At 37.1% G+C, this 17,643-nt stretch overlaps 1 protein-coding gene across 1 annotated transcript; it reads left to right on the top strand.

The window, feature by feature from the left end:
• The first annotated feature begins 643 nt into the window (after nt 1-643).
• Nucleotides 644-6,177, top strand: LOC145608258 (bidirectional sugar transporter SWEET17-like). Its single transcript, XM_081663868.1, has 6 exons — nt 644-873; nt 964-1,000; nt 1,110-1,317; nt 2,528-2,689; nt 5,172-5,291; nt 5,798-6,177. Exons 1-6 carry the CDS (start codon nt 840-842, stop codon nt 5,972-5,974), a joined length of 738 nt encoding a protein of 245 aa, XP_081519994.1. The 5' UTR covers nt 644-839; the 3' UTR covers nt 5,975-6,177.
• The last annotated feature ends 11,466 nt before the right edge of the window (nt 6,178-17,643 follow it).

Raw genomic sequence — 17,643 nt, forward strand, 5'->3', positions numbered from 1 at the left:
AAATAATTTTTTTTTTTATGGAGGTGTTAAAAGCAATTAATTCTTATTTTGGAGGTGGTAAAAGTCAAAATTATCTTTACATTAATATAATACCTATCTAACAACATATTTTATGATAAAATATATTTTTATTATATTAGTAAAAAATTATGGTAAAAAATAATGCATGAAAACGGAAAAAAGTCTACCATCTCATGTATTATGAGATGGAGGGAGTAATAATTTTTCTTTTTAATTATCATGTTAGAATTATTCTTAAACCCCGTCTAGGCCAAAAGTAGGTTAAAAAAAAAAGAAAAAGAAACAAAAAAAAAAAAAACAAAATCATGCTATCCACTAATTGTAACATGTAGAACCGTGGGAAAATCTTGTTAAATTTTATATATGTATATATATCTACTGGGAAAAAAAAAAAAAAAAAAAAAAAAAAAAAAAAAAAAAAAAAAAAAAAAGCCTCATAAATTATGATAAATGCTCACCGTCTATCCACCAAAATCAAATAACTTGGTCAAGCATAAGTCATAAAACAACACAAAAAAAATTCTGCACGAAAGCTACGTTCCATTTTATTAATGTTATTCTATATGGTGCGATCCACATTAGACTTATAAGTATTATACTTTATAGTACAATACTTTCATAAATAATTTTAATTCATTATACAAACACAAAGCCTAGTTGCCTTTTCCCCTTTAATTAAAACAATCCCTTTCTCTTTTTCTTTCTCTTTTCACCTAATCATCATCACCACCTTCTAAAGTCCAAAACATAATTTTACCAAATTGTTTCAACATTTTTTCCCAAAAAACACACAAAAAAAAAAAAAAAAAAAGGTGAAAATGGCAGATTTAAGCTTCTATGTTGGAGTAATTGGTAATAATATAGCAATTAGCTTAGTCCTAAAAACTGTTGATTAATTTTCAATTATATTCATAATTAACATGTTTGTTTAATTTTTTGCAGGTAATGTAATTTCATTACTCATGTTTCTTTCTCCAGTGTAAGTGTTATAGATTTGCATATATCATTGACTGATTATTTGATCATAAATAATAAATAGAGATATAATTGATGAATATTATTATTGTGATTAATTTAACTTCATGCAGGTCAACGTTCAAGAGGATTATAGAGCATCGATCCACAGAAAACTTTGAAAGTATTCCATACATATGTACACTTTTGAATGCATCCTTATGGACTTACTATGGTCTCACCAAGCCTGAATATCTTGTATCTACCATTAACGGGTTCGGAGTCGTTGTCGAGATCATCTATGTCATTGTGTTCCTTGTTTTTGCCCCTCGCAGATTGAAGGTATGAACCTATCTAAACATGCATATTCATTGAATTTCCCTTCATTTAGTCCGTTGTACTAAGATTGCCACATTTCACCATTTTTCTAAGAGCTTATTAGTTAGGTCATTTGATGCAATCTTACTGGGATAAAGGGCGGATTTTAAGATTTATAAGCATATTGTTTTATTACTTTGATCTATGTTATATATCAATTATATATGTCACTATTGTCAACTTAATTTGCTTATCATAAAGTTAAGAACTTGCTTTTATTTTCCATTGACTATTCATTTTGTTTTCTAATTTAGTTTATTCAATACATTATTTGTAGCACCTTTTTGAAAATATATACTACTAATGATGTAAGTTTTTTTTTTTTTTCTTTTTTTTTTTTTTTTTTGAAAGCACTAATGATGTAAGTTTGATCAAGCTAGATTAAGCTAAACAAAACATATCGATTTTGGTATATATATATCTCTAGTAATGTTGATATTTTTTTGTTAGATTCATATTTGTTTTATAAAATTAGATACTAATTTATATTTAATTTGTTTCGTGAATCATGTGGTACAAAAATTTGTGTTTCGCTCATTTTAGTGGGAATAAGTTGGGAAAGTTGCCGCTCTATTTTTCAATTGCATTTTTTTATAAATTTTATGAAATTTGGTTTATTATCTTGAAAGTTTGTGGATGGAATGACTGAAATCTATTGGCATGGACAGTAAGTACGTGTAATTGTATGTGCTTCAAATAGGGAATCATAAACATTCTCATCAAATACTATTATTTCGAACACCCGAATTTCCAACTACCCGTACATCTGTAATGTTCTTTACACGTATTAAAGATACATTAATCTAGAAATGAGTAGAGAAAAATGTAAATGTAGCAATACGATGATTAATAGAGATGTATTGTATAATGACATTGGAACAACCATTTTTTTTTTTTTTTTTAAGGTTTGACAACAAAGATTTAGCACCACATATTATCCATTGGAGATAGTAAGCCACACATGACAAATTATAGTTGTGTTACTAAACAACAATGAGAAAAGAAAATATTGGCCCCAACACTTGCAACATGATTGTGATCACTTGCTAGATTTTTAAAATTTGTATGATGAAAAATTGAGAATGGTTCATATGTCATTGTCATGAACAATAGGCATTTTAATTATGGTGCGTGCATAATTTAATATAAATTTTATTATAATTAATAATTGCAGGTAAAGACTTGGATACTAGTGGGTCTATTAGATTTGGGATTTTTGGCAGCAGCAATAATAGTGCCAAAGCTGGCATTACAACAGAAATATCAAATTGATGCTTTAGGTTTTTTATGTGCCGGCCTTAATGTCGTCATGTATGGCTCTCCTCTTGCTGCAATGGTACGTTTATCACTCGTTATTTTACTACTTTTAAAGTGCAAATGCGCATCAATTTAAAATTACGGATGTTGCATATTATGTACTACCTCTATTTCTTATACTTCCTTCGTTTTTTTATTTGGCACTATTTGACTTTTACACTATTTACACACTACACTTCGACTCGCTTTTGTGATTTATAGATACGATAAAATATAATCATGTGAGGTCTTATTTGAATCGTCTATATGTATATTTTATTACTATCCACTTTTTATAATTTTACAATGTTAATAATTAAAGTTATAAAGCATTAAAAACATGCATTTGCAAGCGTGATAATAAAAAGGTGTCAATTAAAAAAAACAGAATATATATTTCTATTACTCGTCGTATTGCTACATTTAACATTTATATTTTATGTTTTAAAAGTAATACCCCTTTATTGCACATAATAAAAAAATGAAGGTAGTACAATTATTGAATATTTTGTATCCGAAAAAAAAAATCAACTGTTACACACAATCTGAAACGGAGGTAGTATAGTACAAACAAAGGTGTGATATGTGTAATTTTTAGAGCAATTGGTAAAAATAAAAAATAAATAAATAAATAAATAAATTAGCAAAAGCATTGTAAAATATTTTAACACGTAAGTAAGAAATTTGAAAGAAAATTATAAATGTAGAAGGAAAAATCTAGCTAAAAAAACACATCTTTAACATATAAATAATAGGTATTTATTACACTAATTTACGAGTATATTATTGCAAATTTTCTTATTCTCTATTAGTTAAAAATTACATTTTGTGCCGAATTACAGATTTTGTTGGTGTTGAGTTGGTTTAATAATATTATGTAAGAAATTCATTTACTTAGCTTGTGGTAGGTAGGTTTCGGTTGAATCCCTAATTAATTAATTAATTTCTTAATTCATTTTTAATTTATTATTTTTATTACTTTGCACTTCTTTCTTTCTTAATTAATCATTTACATAATCACATGTATCACGTATATATATAATATAAAAATTGGCAATGCAGCTGTCAGATTTTGTTCTTATCCGAATTTTCTGTCATTGGATCGTAACCCAACGTGTGCACAACACTCCAAGAGATAGAAATGTTCAATGATTAATTAAATTGAAGTATTGTAGGGAGAGAAAAAGTAGCATTACCTAAATATAAATACTTATTAATCAGTCTATTTCAAAAAAAAAAAAAAAATACTTAATAATCAGTCAATTTGGATTGATTGGCTTGGTGGGCAACATTGAAATTTTATTTTTTCTCAAGGTAAGTAACATTGACAAAGTCTATACTTCCTATAAAATTCTTAAAAACTCTATTTACTACTTTTGTTACTTATAAGTTATAAGGAAAATTTGTAAATTGCAGTCATTTAAAGTTCATTTTGCAAATTGCAGCTATTTAAAGTTTGTATTTTGCATATTGCAGCTATTTAAGAAAAAAAAATTACAAATTGCAGCCCAAAAGTTCGTATAAATTGTAAATTACAGCCCGATTCAACTTTTTCATCGGTCTACATGTCGAAAAATCTTCGGTAAAGGTTTTAGGGACCATTTTAGCCCTTACGGATCCGAATTGAGCTCGAAATTAGCAAAAAAATAACCTAAGAATCTCACTTTTACAGTTTTCCATAAATCGATACGTTTTTGTTACACTAAACGATGCACTAACGTTATTTTTTTGTTAATTCCGAGCTTAATTTGGACCCCTAAGAGCTAAAATGGTCCCTAAAACTTTTACCGAACATTTTTCGACATGTAAACCGATAAAAAAGTTGAATCGGATTGCAATTACAATTTATACTAACTTTTGGGCTGCAATTTACAATTTTTTTTTTCTTAAATGGCTGCATTTGCAAAATACGAACTTTAAATGGCTGCAATTTGCAAATTTTCCAAGTTACAAATCAACAAAGATAATTTATACAGATATTTTTCTTCTCCGACTTAGGAATATAGGATACCAAGTTAAGTTTAGTTGTTTTTTTTTTTTTTTATATATATAATAATTAAACCTTAAATCATTAGCATTGGTGTACTTTTTCTATAAAAAGAAAACCTTTTACAATATATCGTTCATGTGATGAAAAAAATAATAATAAAATTAATTTTAAAAAGTTCATATCATACAGGTTTTAGCAATTCCAAATAAAAAATTTTCCAATATATACTACTATTTAAAAAATTATATACTTCCTCCGTTAACTATTATTTGCAACATATACTATAAATGGATGCTAAGTTTTATGTGCAACAAATGTTTTCTTCCTTTTTTAAGTTATCATTTTTCTCTATCTCTCTCCTCAGCACATGGACCCAACTTTTTCTCTCTCCATCTTACACTCACAAACAAATTTTGTCTAAGAGTCCGCAAACACCCCTTTGTTGCAAATAATAGTTAACAGAGGAAGTATATAATTTTTTTTTGTACCATTTTAAGTAAGAAAGCTCATTTCTTGTGTGATTTGTATTCAGAAAACAGTGGTGACAACCAAAAGTGTAGAGTACATGCCATTCCTTCTATCATTCTTCCTCTTCTTGAATGGAGCAACTTGGACATTCTATGCTGTGCTTCGACGGGATTTTTACCTTATGGTAAGCCTATGTACTATTATCTCTCTTTCAAGAAGTACATGCTATTAGATCACTGCTACAGAGTACTATCTATTCCCCTTTTATTTTTTACCAGTAACATTTCTCATTTTATACTTGTCAAAGAAAACTATCAATCACTTATTCTAATTTTCATTTAGCAAAATATTTAAAATTTTGATGTTATGAAATTATAAATTGAGACTAATTTACGACTAAACACTCAAGTTATTTAATACGTAGCAGTTACTCAAAAACTCAAAATCTAATGTCAAGTAAGACTTGGTATTAAGAGTTTTAATACTCCGTATCTAATAGTTACTCAAAAGCTACTGCCGAATCAGCTTTGGTAGTAAGAGTTTCAAGCATTTCATTATGGCTAGCTAGTTTCTTTAAATTAGTAAGTAGCATGAAGTCAACACATACATCATATTGATTTTTTTTGACAAATACATAATATTGATTGATAACTCATTTTTTTTTAAAAAAAAATAATTGTTATTCAACAGGTGCCAAATGGAATTGGATGTTTTCTTGGAGTTTTACAGCTAGTCCTCTACGCTATCTACAGAAATGCTAAGCCTTCCAACAAGAACGACCTATCAGAAAAACTAATTGAGGAAGGTTCACAAGCAAATCTCATCTCATCTTCAAATCAACCACCAAAGAAAAAAGCCAATTGGTGAATCGTTGAAAAAATTAAGTACAATCAATCACGTTTTTTTTGTAAGATTAATTTGTATTTGATATAAAAATAAACCTAATGCCGACTATTTAATTGGCGAGTGAATTTTTTTTGGTCTTGTATTGTATAAAATAATGTCATGGTGAAAGAGTGTGGTATGTATATTTACTCATGTAAATAGAAAATTGAATATTTTGCTAGTTTTAGGAATCAAATACCCAAAAACCTCAACATAATTTATGAATGAAATCAATTATTGAATATCACCCAAACAACCCTAGAATTAATTGATTCAATATTCATTTACGCAAAGAAATCTACCACTAATCATGGATACATATATAAAGCAACAACTACAAGTGTTGAGAGAGTATAAAAGCTTGACTAGTTGGTCTTGCATCAAACCATATTGACATTAAAAAATAAATAAATAAATAGATAAATAAATAAAGAAATAGGGAAAATAAAAAAAACACAAACAAACACACACAAAGCAAATAATTACGTTTGCCAAAAAATTAGGAGTAATTACTACCGAAAATATCAATTAGTATCTCAATTTTCCCTAATTAAAAATATACGGTACTTCATTTTCTTGGAAAAAATAAATAAATAAATAACTACAATAGGAGATTATGGTGAAGGAAAAATTGCATAAGAATTGAGGGTGGGTGACGAAAAACCTGTTCTAATGGATAGAACTGAGCTGAGTTGAGCTGAACTGAATATTTTATGAGATAAGGAAATTAAGATAAGAGATGAATTGAACTTATTGGAGCTGAGCTGAGCTAAACTGAAAATAAGCTGAAGAGAACAGGCGCTAAGAGTAGATCTAGACTCCAAAAGACTTTAAAATGAGAGATTTGTAAAATTTGTCTGCCCAAACCGAAAAAAAAATTCCACCAGGTTATACGTGTCAGTTTGGGTTGAAAAATTTCAACCTAAAACTAAGCCATTTATTTCGTGTTGAAAAATGTCAACCTAAAACTAAGCCATTTATTTTGTGTTGACCCAATTACTTAAACGGGTCAAAAATTTTTGACCCAAACTCGCTTATTTTGAGTCGGGTTTGTGTCAGATTATCATATCATGTTAGCTTTTGGCAGTCCTACCCTTAACCCTTCCACAGCCCAACGACATCAGAACATCACCACTATGGTCCCTCACCACCATGCCCAGCCCAGTTCTGCCCTCCCTAATAGCAGCATCAACATTAAGTTTCGTATGGCCTTGGGCAGGAGGCATCCGGCCACGTGCTAGGCCCAGCGTTGTGTGGCTGATGTGTAGGATACTCACGCACATCAGCAGCTTCGAACTCCGCAAAGAAACACAACGTTCTGGCACATACTCTCAAAGGATTCTCTCTCAACTTCTCAAACACCCATTTGTTACAGGTATTCCAGATTTGCCATATGAACATAATAGCCAACATCCATGACCTGTTAACCAAACACTTCTTAGCAAAATATTCACACCATGCCAGCGAACACCCTGACCACCCATCCAGCTCCAGCCGCAGAGGAGAAAGTCCTCATAAAAGTTGAGAATCACAGCAGGAAATACCATATGTTTGATGGTTTCCGGTTCTTCCCCACATCTTGGACATAAGTGATCGACATTTAAGCCACGGTTTTTGAGAATGTTCAAGGTGGGAAGACCATTCCTAACAGCTCTCCAAACCAGATTTTAACCTTCTGTGGAACATTTGCCTTCCAAAATTTCCTTCATAACCACTGCTTCTCAAGTGTTGTAGACGATTCAACTCCTCAACTCATTGACTTTAGTGCATTGCGATAAACGCTTATGACAGTGAAGTAGTGAACTCTCCCGTTTTTGTGCACTTCCAAGCCAAAATGTTAAATCTTAATTTTTAGTATTAGTTAAGAAGATAAGTACTATAAGGTCCATAACTGTATAGAAAATCATAAGCATTTAACTAAATGGCCAAATGTCATAACCATTTCCGAGTAACTTAAATAACGAAACAATAGAATAAAAAGCCATAACTATAAAATCAAAACCATACTTGGTTTAAAGATAGTAATTATTACGTATTTACCTTGAACAAAATAAATTTTTAATTAATTCTCCAACATTTTTTTCCTAATCCTTCCCAGCTCTTCGGGTCTTTCATCCCCTACTTCCCGTTGGCTTCTCTTTTTCAGTTTTTCTATCGCAATAACTTCCGAAAACTAAACATCAAATAGAAAAACTTCCAACAACTCAAGCTTACCTCATCGTCTACCATCTCAAGGCTTCTGTGACCTTATAAAGTCCTGCTGCTAAATAATAATAATAATAATAATAATAATAATAATAATAATAATAATAATAATAATAATAATAATAATAATAATAATAATAATAATAATAATAATAATAATAATAATAATAAAAGATAAGAAAATAATAACAAAAAAAACCCTTCAACCCCAAACCTCCCAAAACATAGTCCCAGAAAAATTCTTGAAATGGAGTCCGTTCAATCGAAATTTGGGAAAGGGCTAGATGCAAAGAGGATATTATCTATAGAATTGAATCAAGCCACTAGCACAAAATGTCAATTTTTTAACCAAGATTTATACTGAGATCAAATGTCTAATCTACAAAAAAGAAATAAAAAATAATGTCAATTTCACCATCAAGGCTGGATTTAAAAAAATTAAAAAAATACAAAAAGGATCAGAGATTTATCACAATAGCCCAATATCACAAGAAATGGGCAAAATCCTACAAAAGATATGGCCTTCGAGACTGTAGTAATAATAGGAATAGGCACCAAAGAGAGTGTAGTGGGCAAGTGGCCAAAGAACACTGCCAGTTTGCGAACACCTCACCGTTCTAATAAACTTCCAGGGTGAAACAAGGAAGTAATACCCCTTAGTCTTTTGAGCATAGGGCTATACAATTAAGTAGTAAGCATGAAAACAAATCCAAACATGGAAACACCAGGGTAAATTAGAACATATAAATTGTACTGCCACAGAAATTACAACTGCAGATGCAGTATAATTAAGATAAACAAGAACGAAAAGCGCAAGCTTCCACATATTCAGCATTTTAAATGGAAAGGATAGTGTTAAGTACAAACTGTACAAGAAATTGAATATTTTGATCCGAGTATGGTGAAAAACAATAAACCAAAAATCGCAGACGACTAATTTAAAGACAGAGCATTGGCAATGCAAAATTAACACTATATACATTGCTGATCTAAAAATCTTAGAAGACACAATAGCAAAACTTCTTAGTAAATAAACCTGTTCTATGGACACAAATTCATGTTTCTATGGTCACAAATTCAGGTATAGCATTATATTAAAAATTGTGTAACACTTACCTGGTCTGGAGATATTCCGTAAAATTATTCAGAACTAAGAAGTTAAGAAGAAGGGCGTAAGGAGAGCTCATATATGTCCCACTTGTAGGTACCCAGTCAAATTGACTGTGAGCGCACCTAAAATAGGTTATGAAGCATGGCAGGAGAGAGTAATCTCCTTTCATTGTTAAATAATAAATAGATCCAGTCCATTGCACCATTTGACAGCATCTAAACAGTAGGTAAAGTTTTTATAGAAGCAATTTGAGCAAACAAGGCAATGTATTCTTGCCAAAAACACAAATGAATAGATCCATCAATGTGTATAGTTCAGCTGCATTGTTGCAGGTAACAAGTGATGAAATAAGTAAAAGGCAAAGAACAAAAGGAATGTGAAAGGGGTGTTAAAAAATCGGTCAGGACCTAAAAGTTGAAAAGGAATTTATCGGACTGACCTCGCACTCCCCGAGTTGAAAATTTTAAATTTCTTGTCTTTGGCCTGCTCTGGTCCAAAAACCTATAAAATCCGGTTTGAACCAGACCAATTTTTTTCTTAAAATTATGCATAAAACCTTATATAATGATTGAGATAATCCTTTATATATGCTTAGAAAAATTTAATTGTATGAGCATTTTTATACTAATCATACATAAAAAGACGTTATAATATTGTTTTTCCTTTTTGATTTTTGAGTTTTCCAAGAAATTATTAAAACTTTAAATTTTAAAAAAATAAAAATAATAAAAATATAAAAAACCTAAAATCAGTCCTAAGCGGTCCAGAGCTGTCCGGTCCGGGATTTGAAACGGTTTTTTTTTGTCTGGTTTTCGGTTCTTAAAATTCTAATTATCGGTCTTCGGTCTGGTCCAGTCTTGGACCGATGAACGGCACAACGGCATTGGTAAGAAACATGTTAATCAAAAATGGCATTGGTAACAAGCGTATCAGAGCTTCTAGTGTTCACGACTCACAGCCCTTATCAAGTTATCAATGAGAACTCCTTTTTCTAAAATTTTCCCTCTCTAGATTAGTTCTTGAACTTTGTCCTCATAAGGCTAGGTGACTGTAATACTACTCAAATGTGCAACTCCAGAAGAAAACAGAGTATTAACTACTAAGAAAGAAATTCAAGGAACATGGAAGGTTTCTTTTGATTACTTCAGATTCATTAATTACAAGGAAGTGACTTGAGTCCACAAGTCTCCAAAACAATTACATAGGTCAGCATTCTCTAGTGAACATACACAGCTCATTCCCTGCCTATCCTTGCCCTTTCTTCCTCTTTATATATTCACATCGCCCACAAGGGCAGAAGCTGCTGCAAAAGGATCCTACCTACCAAATTATTGTAATTAGTCTCCTACCTCAGGTGGTTTGCTGCTCCAGCCCACCATAATGGTTCTTTTGTCTTCTTCCAACGTAAGTAATACATCCACATAGAAGGTTGCTCCTACTGCCCATTGCAGTGGCCGGCAAGTAGCAACCACGCTCAATATCTTGGTGCATCCTTGAAAGATGTAAGGATCTATGAGGTAAAAAGCTTTGCAACTACATACCTAGTAGGTGTTTCGTGGACTCCAAAAAATAAGGATATTAAAGCTTCTGAGGAAGTATTAGATAAGTAATAGTTGTTGCAATGCACCCGCGGCCACCAATCACTCTGACCTACAACAGGCGACCAAGGCAGCAGCAGGGCACCAACAATACCTCTCCAACGGCACACTGAAGCAACAGAGGAGCAGAGAGTTTTGGCTTATTTGTCATTCACTGTGGTAATTCCAAAAGAAGACAAAGTAGTAAACTAATGTAGTAATTAAGGCTCTTGCCAACTCTTGTATGCTAGTGGTAGTATAAATAGTAGTTGTCTCTAAGAAGTAGGCATTCAGAAAAGTGTATTGTAAACTTGGAGAGTAATGGCCTAAAGCCATTGACGCCTCACGCAAGCCTTTGAGCTAATTCAATCAAATTACAACCTTCCTTCTATTTTATTTGTTAATTACACGCATTCCGTTGCAATTGGTATCAGAGCAGCCATGCCGCCGACGCCGTTAACAGTGACGCCGGAGCGAGTGGCGGCGCTGGAGGAAAAAGTAGAGGAGATGCTCGAAAAATTGGGGGACGGAGATAACTCCCTAGCACGAACCTTGCTGAAGCAACAAGAAGACGCCTTAGACCAGTTGAGGCAAAGAGAAGACGGGAAGATGGACAGGTTCCGGCAAGACTTAACCCAACAACTCAATATGACGACGAGCAGGCAAGATAAAGTCTTGGACGAAATCCACGGCGCTCTAAAAGCGTTGGGATCAACACCCAATCAACCAAATGGGGAAAACGAGGAGGTGGAGCAACCGGTGAATGTGAGTAGCTTCCACGACTCACCGCCGCTACATGGTGGGTTCAGTGAGCCGCCGCCAGAAGCAGGGAGGTTCAATGGGATTCGTATCGGTAGTTGGGAGCCAGGTGTCGGGGGAAATTACAACCACCATAACAACCGTCAGGAGCCGCGAGAGAACTGGAAGTTCAGGAAGCTTCCACGACTCACCGCCGCTACATGGTGGGTTCAGTGAGCCGCCGCCAGAAGCAGGGAGGTTCAATGGGATTCGTATCGGTAGTTGGGAGCCAGGTGTCGGGGGAAATTACAACCACCATAACAACCGTCAGGAGCCGCGAGAGAACTGGAAGTTCAGGAAGCTTGATATGCCCCTGTTCGACGGGAACGACCCAGACGGGTGGATACTTCGGGGGGAACAATATTTTCAATTTTACCGTCTCACGGAGGCGGAGAAGATTCAGGCGGCCGTGGTCGCCATGGAGGGCGACGCATTGAGGTGGTTCCAGTGGGAACACCGCCGGCGACCGGTTAGGAATTGGGAGGACTTGTAGCTGAGGGCCCTGTCGCAATTCCGGCCGATCAACACCTGAACCCTGCACGAGCAGTGGTTGGCCGTCACACAAGTGAGTTCGGTGATAAGAGTATCGCAAGGCTTTCATTGAGAAGGCGTCGCCGTTGGCCGACATCCCGGAGAGCATAATGAAAGCCCAGTTTGTGAATGGCTTAAAGGAGGACGTGAAGGCGGAGATTAGGATGCTAAATCCCCTGACCCTTGAGGATGCGATGGATCTCGCAATCCGGGTCGAGGAACGGAATCGGGTTAACCACATCAAGAAGTCGGGTGGGGCGTTTGCAAAACCTGGACCGTACTCATATTTTAACAAGAGCCCAGTATCCACCATTCTAGGAGTTGGGCCGACCCAATCATCAACCACCCAACCCATAAGCCCAAACGCAAACCCAAACCAATATCCCAGTTCAAACCCAATTCGCAATTACCCACAGACAACCCACAGTAACCAAACCTCAACAGCTTCGGTAAACAACCCAAACCCGAACCAAAATCGAACCTATCAAACCCGAACCTACCCAGGCTCGTCAAAATTTAGTGGGGAAGTAAGGAGGTTGACTGAACGGGAAATTCAAGAGAAGAGAGCTAGAGGGCTCTGCTTCCGGTGTGACGGGCGGTGGACCGGCCCCACCCACGTCTGCGCCGCCAAGGGTTTGAGCGTTTTGCTCGTGGAGGAGGAGGAGAGTGATGAGGCCGGAGAATTTGGGGCGATTGAGACGCCGGAGGAAGAGGAAATTCCGACCGCCGCATCAATGAATTCGATAGTGGGGTTAACTAGCCCAAAAACCTTGAAGCTTACCGGAGAAATTCAAGGGACCCCGGTGGTGGTGATGGTGGATCCCGGAGCCACCCACAATTTCATTTCCGTGGGAACCGCGGAGAGATTGAAAATTCCGATCACCGGCACGGCCTCGTTTGGCGTGTCATTGGGCAATGGCGAGACAATCAAGGGAAAAGGGGTGTGCTATGGTGTCCGTTTGAAGCTCACCGAAGCTGTGGTGGTGGAAGAGGATTTTTTACCGTTGCAATTGGGTAACTCCGACGTCATACTAGGCGTCCAATGGTTGGAGAAGTTGGGGGAGGTGGTGACGAATTGGAAGTTGCAGCGAATGAGTTTCACGAGGGGAGATGAGACAGTAACTATTAATGGTGATCCTAGTTTGGCAAGAACCGGGGTGACACTCAAGGCTATGGTGCGCACCCTCAAGAAGGAGAATGGTGGCTTCCTGGTGGAATTAAGTAGCATAGAAGGAGGCAGAGAAGAGCAAAAAGGGGGGGAAATTCCAGATTTTTTACAAGTGGCAATAGAGGAGTATGGTGCGGTTTTCGAGGAACCCAAGGAATTACCACCTCACCGTGGCCATGAGCACGCCATTATTCTCAAAGAGGGAAGTGATCCGGTTAGCGTCCGACCTTACCGATACCCCCAATTTCAAAAAGACGAGATTGAAAGACTCATCAAGGAAATGCTAGTGGCGGGAATCATTGAACCGTCAACAAGCCCTTTTTCAAGTCCGGTATTACTAGTGAAGAATAAGGATGGATCATGGAGGTTTTGTGTTGATTACCGGGCTCTCAACAAGGAGACCGTGCCGGATAAAAATCCCATACCGGTCATTGATGAACTTTTGGATGAATTACATGGGGCTCGGGTGTTCTCAAAGTTGGACCTCAAAGCCGGATATCATCAAATCTTGGTTCGGCCGGAGGACACACATAAAACGGCTTTCCGCACTCATGAGGGACACTACGAGTTTCTAGTCATGCCGTTTGGTTTGACCAACGCTCCCGCCACATTTCAATCTTTAATGAATGAGGTATTCCGTCCCTTCCTTCGTAAATTTGTGCTTGTATTTTTCGATGATATACTTGTTTTTAGCACTAGCCAAGTGGAACATGTTGAACATTTGAGAACCGTGTTAGCAACACTTAAGGAGCACACTTTGTATGCAAATCAAAAGAAGTGTGAGTTTGGTAAGGAGAGAGTGGCTTATTTGGGCCACATCATATCTCATGAAGGTGTGGCAGTGGATCAAGATAAGATCAAGTCAATGGTGGATTGGCCCATTCCAAAATCCTTGAAAGAACTTAGAGGCTTTTTGGGCCTAACTGGTTACTATAGGAAATTTATCAACAATTATGCCCACATAGCCCAACCACTTACGGAGCAGCTCAAAAGAGATAATTTCGGGTGGTCTCCTTCATCAGAAGAAGCTTTTCGAAAATTAAAGGAGGCCATGACAACTGCCCCTGTTCTCGTCATGCCAAACTTTCAAAAAAATTTTGTGGTGGAAACCGATGCTTCCGGCTATGGTCTAGGGGCGGTGCTAATGCAAGAGGGTAGGCCGGTGGCGTTCTTTAGCAAGGTGTTGGGTCCGGTGGGGCGAGCTAAGTCGATCTATGAGAAAGAATTAATGGTGGTTTGCTTGGCGGTTCAAAAATGGAAACATTACTTGTTAGGAAGACAATTCATTGTAAGAAGTGATCAACAAAGCCTCAAGTTCATTACTCAACAAAGAGAGGTAGGATCCGACTATCAAAAGTGGGTGAGGAAATTGATAGGTTTTGATTTTGATTTGCAATACAAGCCGGGAGTGTCGAATAGGGTGGCTGACGCCCTTTCAAGGAGGGGAGAGTGCGAAGAGGGGAGCGAACTCAGTGCCTTAATTACTTCTCAAGTCGTGGATTGGGAAATTCTGGAGCATGAAATTGCGGAGGACTCAAATTTACAAAAATTGAAAGAGGAGGTTGTGAGGGGAGAAGGAGCAGCAGGGTATGCCATAGACAATGGCCGTTTGATGTTTAAAGGAAGAGTAGTGATTCCGCGTCACTCCAAGATTAAGAAGCTCCTACTTCACGCCTATCATGATTCACCGGAGGGGGGCCACACCGGGGAGACGAAAACTTATTTGAGGTTGGGATCGGAATGGTTTTGGGCGGGGATGAGAAAGGATGTAGTCGACTATGTGAGGTGTTGTGAGGTGTGTCAACGGAACAAGCACTCTCAACAATCACCCTGAGGTCTATTGCAACCGCTTTCGATTCCGGAGAGAGTTTGGGAAGACATAAGTATGGATTTCATTGAAGGACTTCCCCGTTCTAAAGGGTACGACACGATTCTAGTGGTGGTGGACCGCTTAACCAAGTACGCTCATTTTTTGGGTCTCAAACACCCCTTCACGGCGTATTGTGTGGCTGAGGTGTTCGTTCGGGAAGTGGTGAGGCTACACGGTGTTCCTAGCAGCATTGGGTCCGGCAGAGACCGTGTGTTTGTGAGTGCTTTTTGGAGAGAGCTATTTCGCTTACAAGGCACTGAGCTTAAGAAGAGTACTTCCTACCATCCTCAAACGCATGGCCAAACCGAAGTGGTGGACAAACGACTTGAGACTTACTTGCGTTGCTTCGCGGGAGGGCAGCCAAAAGGATGGGCTAAGTGGCTCGGGTGGGTTGAATATTCTTACAACACCACCCCTCATTCGTCCACCCAATTCACCCCCTTTCAAGCATTATATGGAAGGGAACCACCTAAGCTCATACGCGTGGGAACAGGGCAGACTGCTATGGGCTCTGTTGAAGAATGTTTGAAAGAGAGGGACTTAATGCTTGATGAATTGAAGGCTAATTTAATTAGGGCCCAACAGATAATGAAAAGGAATGAAGACAGCAGGCGCCGCGAGGTGGAATTTCAGGTGGGGGAGCATGTTTTCCTCAAACTTCAGCCATACCGACAAAAGACCCTTGCGAGGCGACCATTTGAGAAGCTAGCCGCGAGATTTTATGGGCCTTTTGAGGTAGTCCAAAGGGTTGGGGCCGTGGCTTATAGGCTAGCACTTCCCGAGCATTGCCGCATTCATCCTGTATTCCACGTATCTCAATTGAAGAAGGCTATTGGTGAGATCCCTAGTTCCACTACCATCCCTGAGCAAATCACCCCGGAACTTGAGTTGGTGGTGAACCCGAGGAAGTATTGGGAGTTAGGCCTAAGGCGGGTCGTGATCAAGGCTATGCAGTGTTGGTTAAGTGGCACGGGCTGCCGGAGTTTGAATCCACATGGGAGGATGCCAAGGTGATCGAAGAACAGTTTCCAGCCTTCCACCTTGAGGACAAGGTGGCGCTTTGGGGGGGCGGTATTGCAATGCACCCGCGGCCACCAATCACTCTGACCTACAGCAGGCGACCAAGGCAGGCACCAACAATACCTCTCCAACGGCACACTGAAGCAACAGAGGAGCAGAGAGTTTTGGCTTATTTGTCATTCACTGTGGTAATTCCAAAAGAAGACAAGTAGTAAAGTAATGTAGTAATTAAGGCTCTTGCCTCGTATGCTAGTGGTAGTATAAATAGTAGTTGTCTCTAAGAAGTAGGCATTCAGAAAAGTGTATTGTAAACTTGGAGAGTAATGGCCTAAAGCCATTGACGCCTCACGCAAGCCTTTGAGCTAATTCAATCAAATTACAACCTTCCTTCTATTTTATTTGTTAATTACACGTATTCCGTTGCAGTTGTTTGGTTGACAAAACTTGAAATAAGGGAAGTGGAGCTTCCAAGGAATTTCATTTCCCACAAAACGCAGGAATTTGGTTACTCCCCCACCCTAGTTAAGTAAAAATTCCTAAGGGAAGTTACTTTCCCCATTGCTAACCAAACAAACTTTTGGAAATTCCCATAAGTATGATTATGGAAACTAATTCCAGCAAATTTAAACCTCATGGGAATTCTATGTGAACCACACTACCAATTGATAAAATTCACACCAGTTTAACCATTTTACACTTGCTGTTTTTCAAAACTCCAACGTTATAAAAATATACACAATTAACTTAGTAGCTTAGTTTTCATAATGTATGATATAGTCGACAACTTTGGCTTAAATAGAGGATTAACCTTATTAGGGAAAGCATCAACAATAGGGGGCTTTTGTTTCATTAAAGGTGATGAGTTTAAGAGAGGAAAAGGAGGAGAATGGAACGGAACTCCCATTGATATATTATGTTGTTTGGTACTCCATATCAAACTCTCTTCCTTCTCTCACCATGCTACACCACAATGACAATTACTCTCATAGTTGATGCCATCATGAATTCATGACCACCACCCCTCCTTGCTGCCACACCACCGCCCCCACCCTGCCACCACCATTCCTCGTCACCACCGGTGTACTCTCTTCCTTCATAATTTTTTTTTCCACCACCATGGCTATATTGAAGTCTTAAAAGTTATATTCAAGCATAAGAACTCCAAATCTGGAGTTTAAATGCTGAACTTTGACCTTTAAAAGCCATAATCTGAAGAAATAAAAAGGTATAATTTCTTTTTCGATCTTTTTTTTTTCGAATTGTTAGGATTGTGGACTTTTGGGTTGATATTGGTGGTTTTGGGTGGCTAGTGGTTCTTTTCGAGACGAGATGGTGGCTTCAAGTGGGTTGGTTATTAGGCGGTTTAAGAGT

Source organism: Chenopodium album, chromosome 23 (genome assembly GCF_948465745.1).
Source record: "Chenopodium album chromosome 23, dcCheAlbu1.1, whole genome shotgun sequence".
NCBI classification, from domain to species: Eukaryota; Viridiplantae; Streptophyta; class Magnoliopsida; order Caryophyllales; family Amaranthaceae; genus Chenopodium; species Chenopodium album.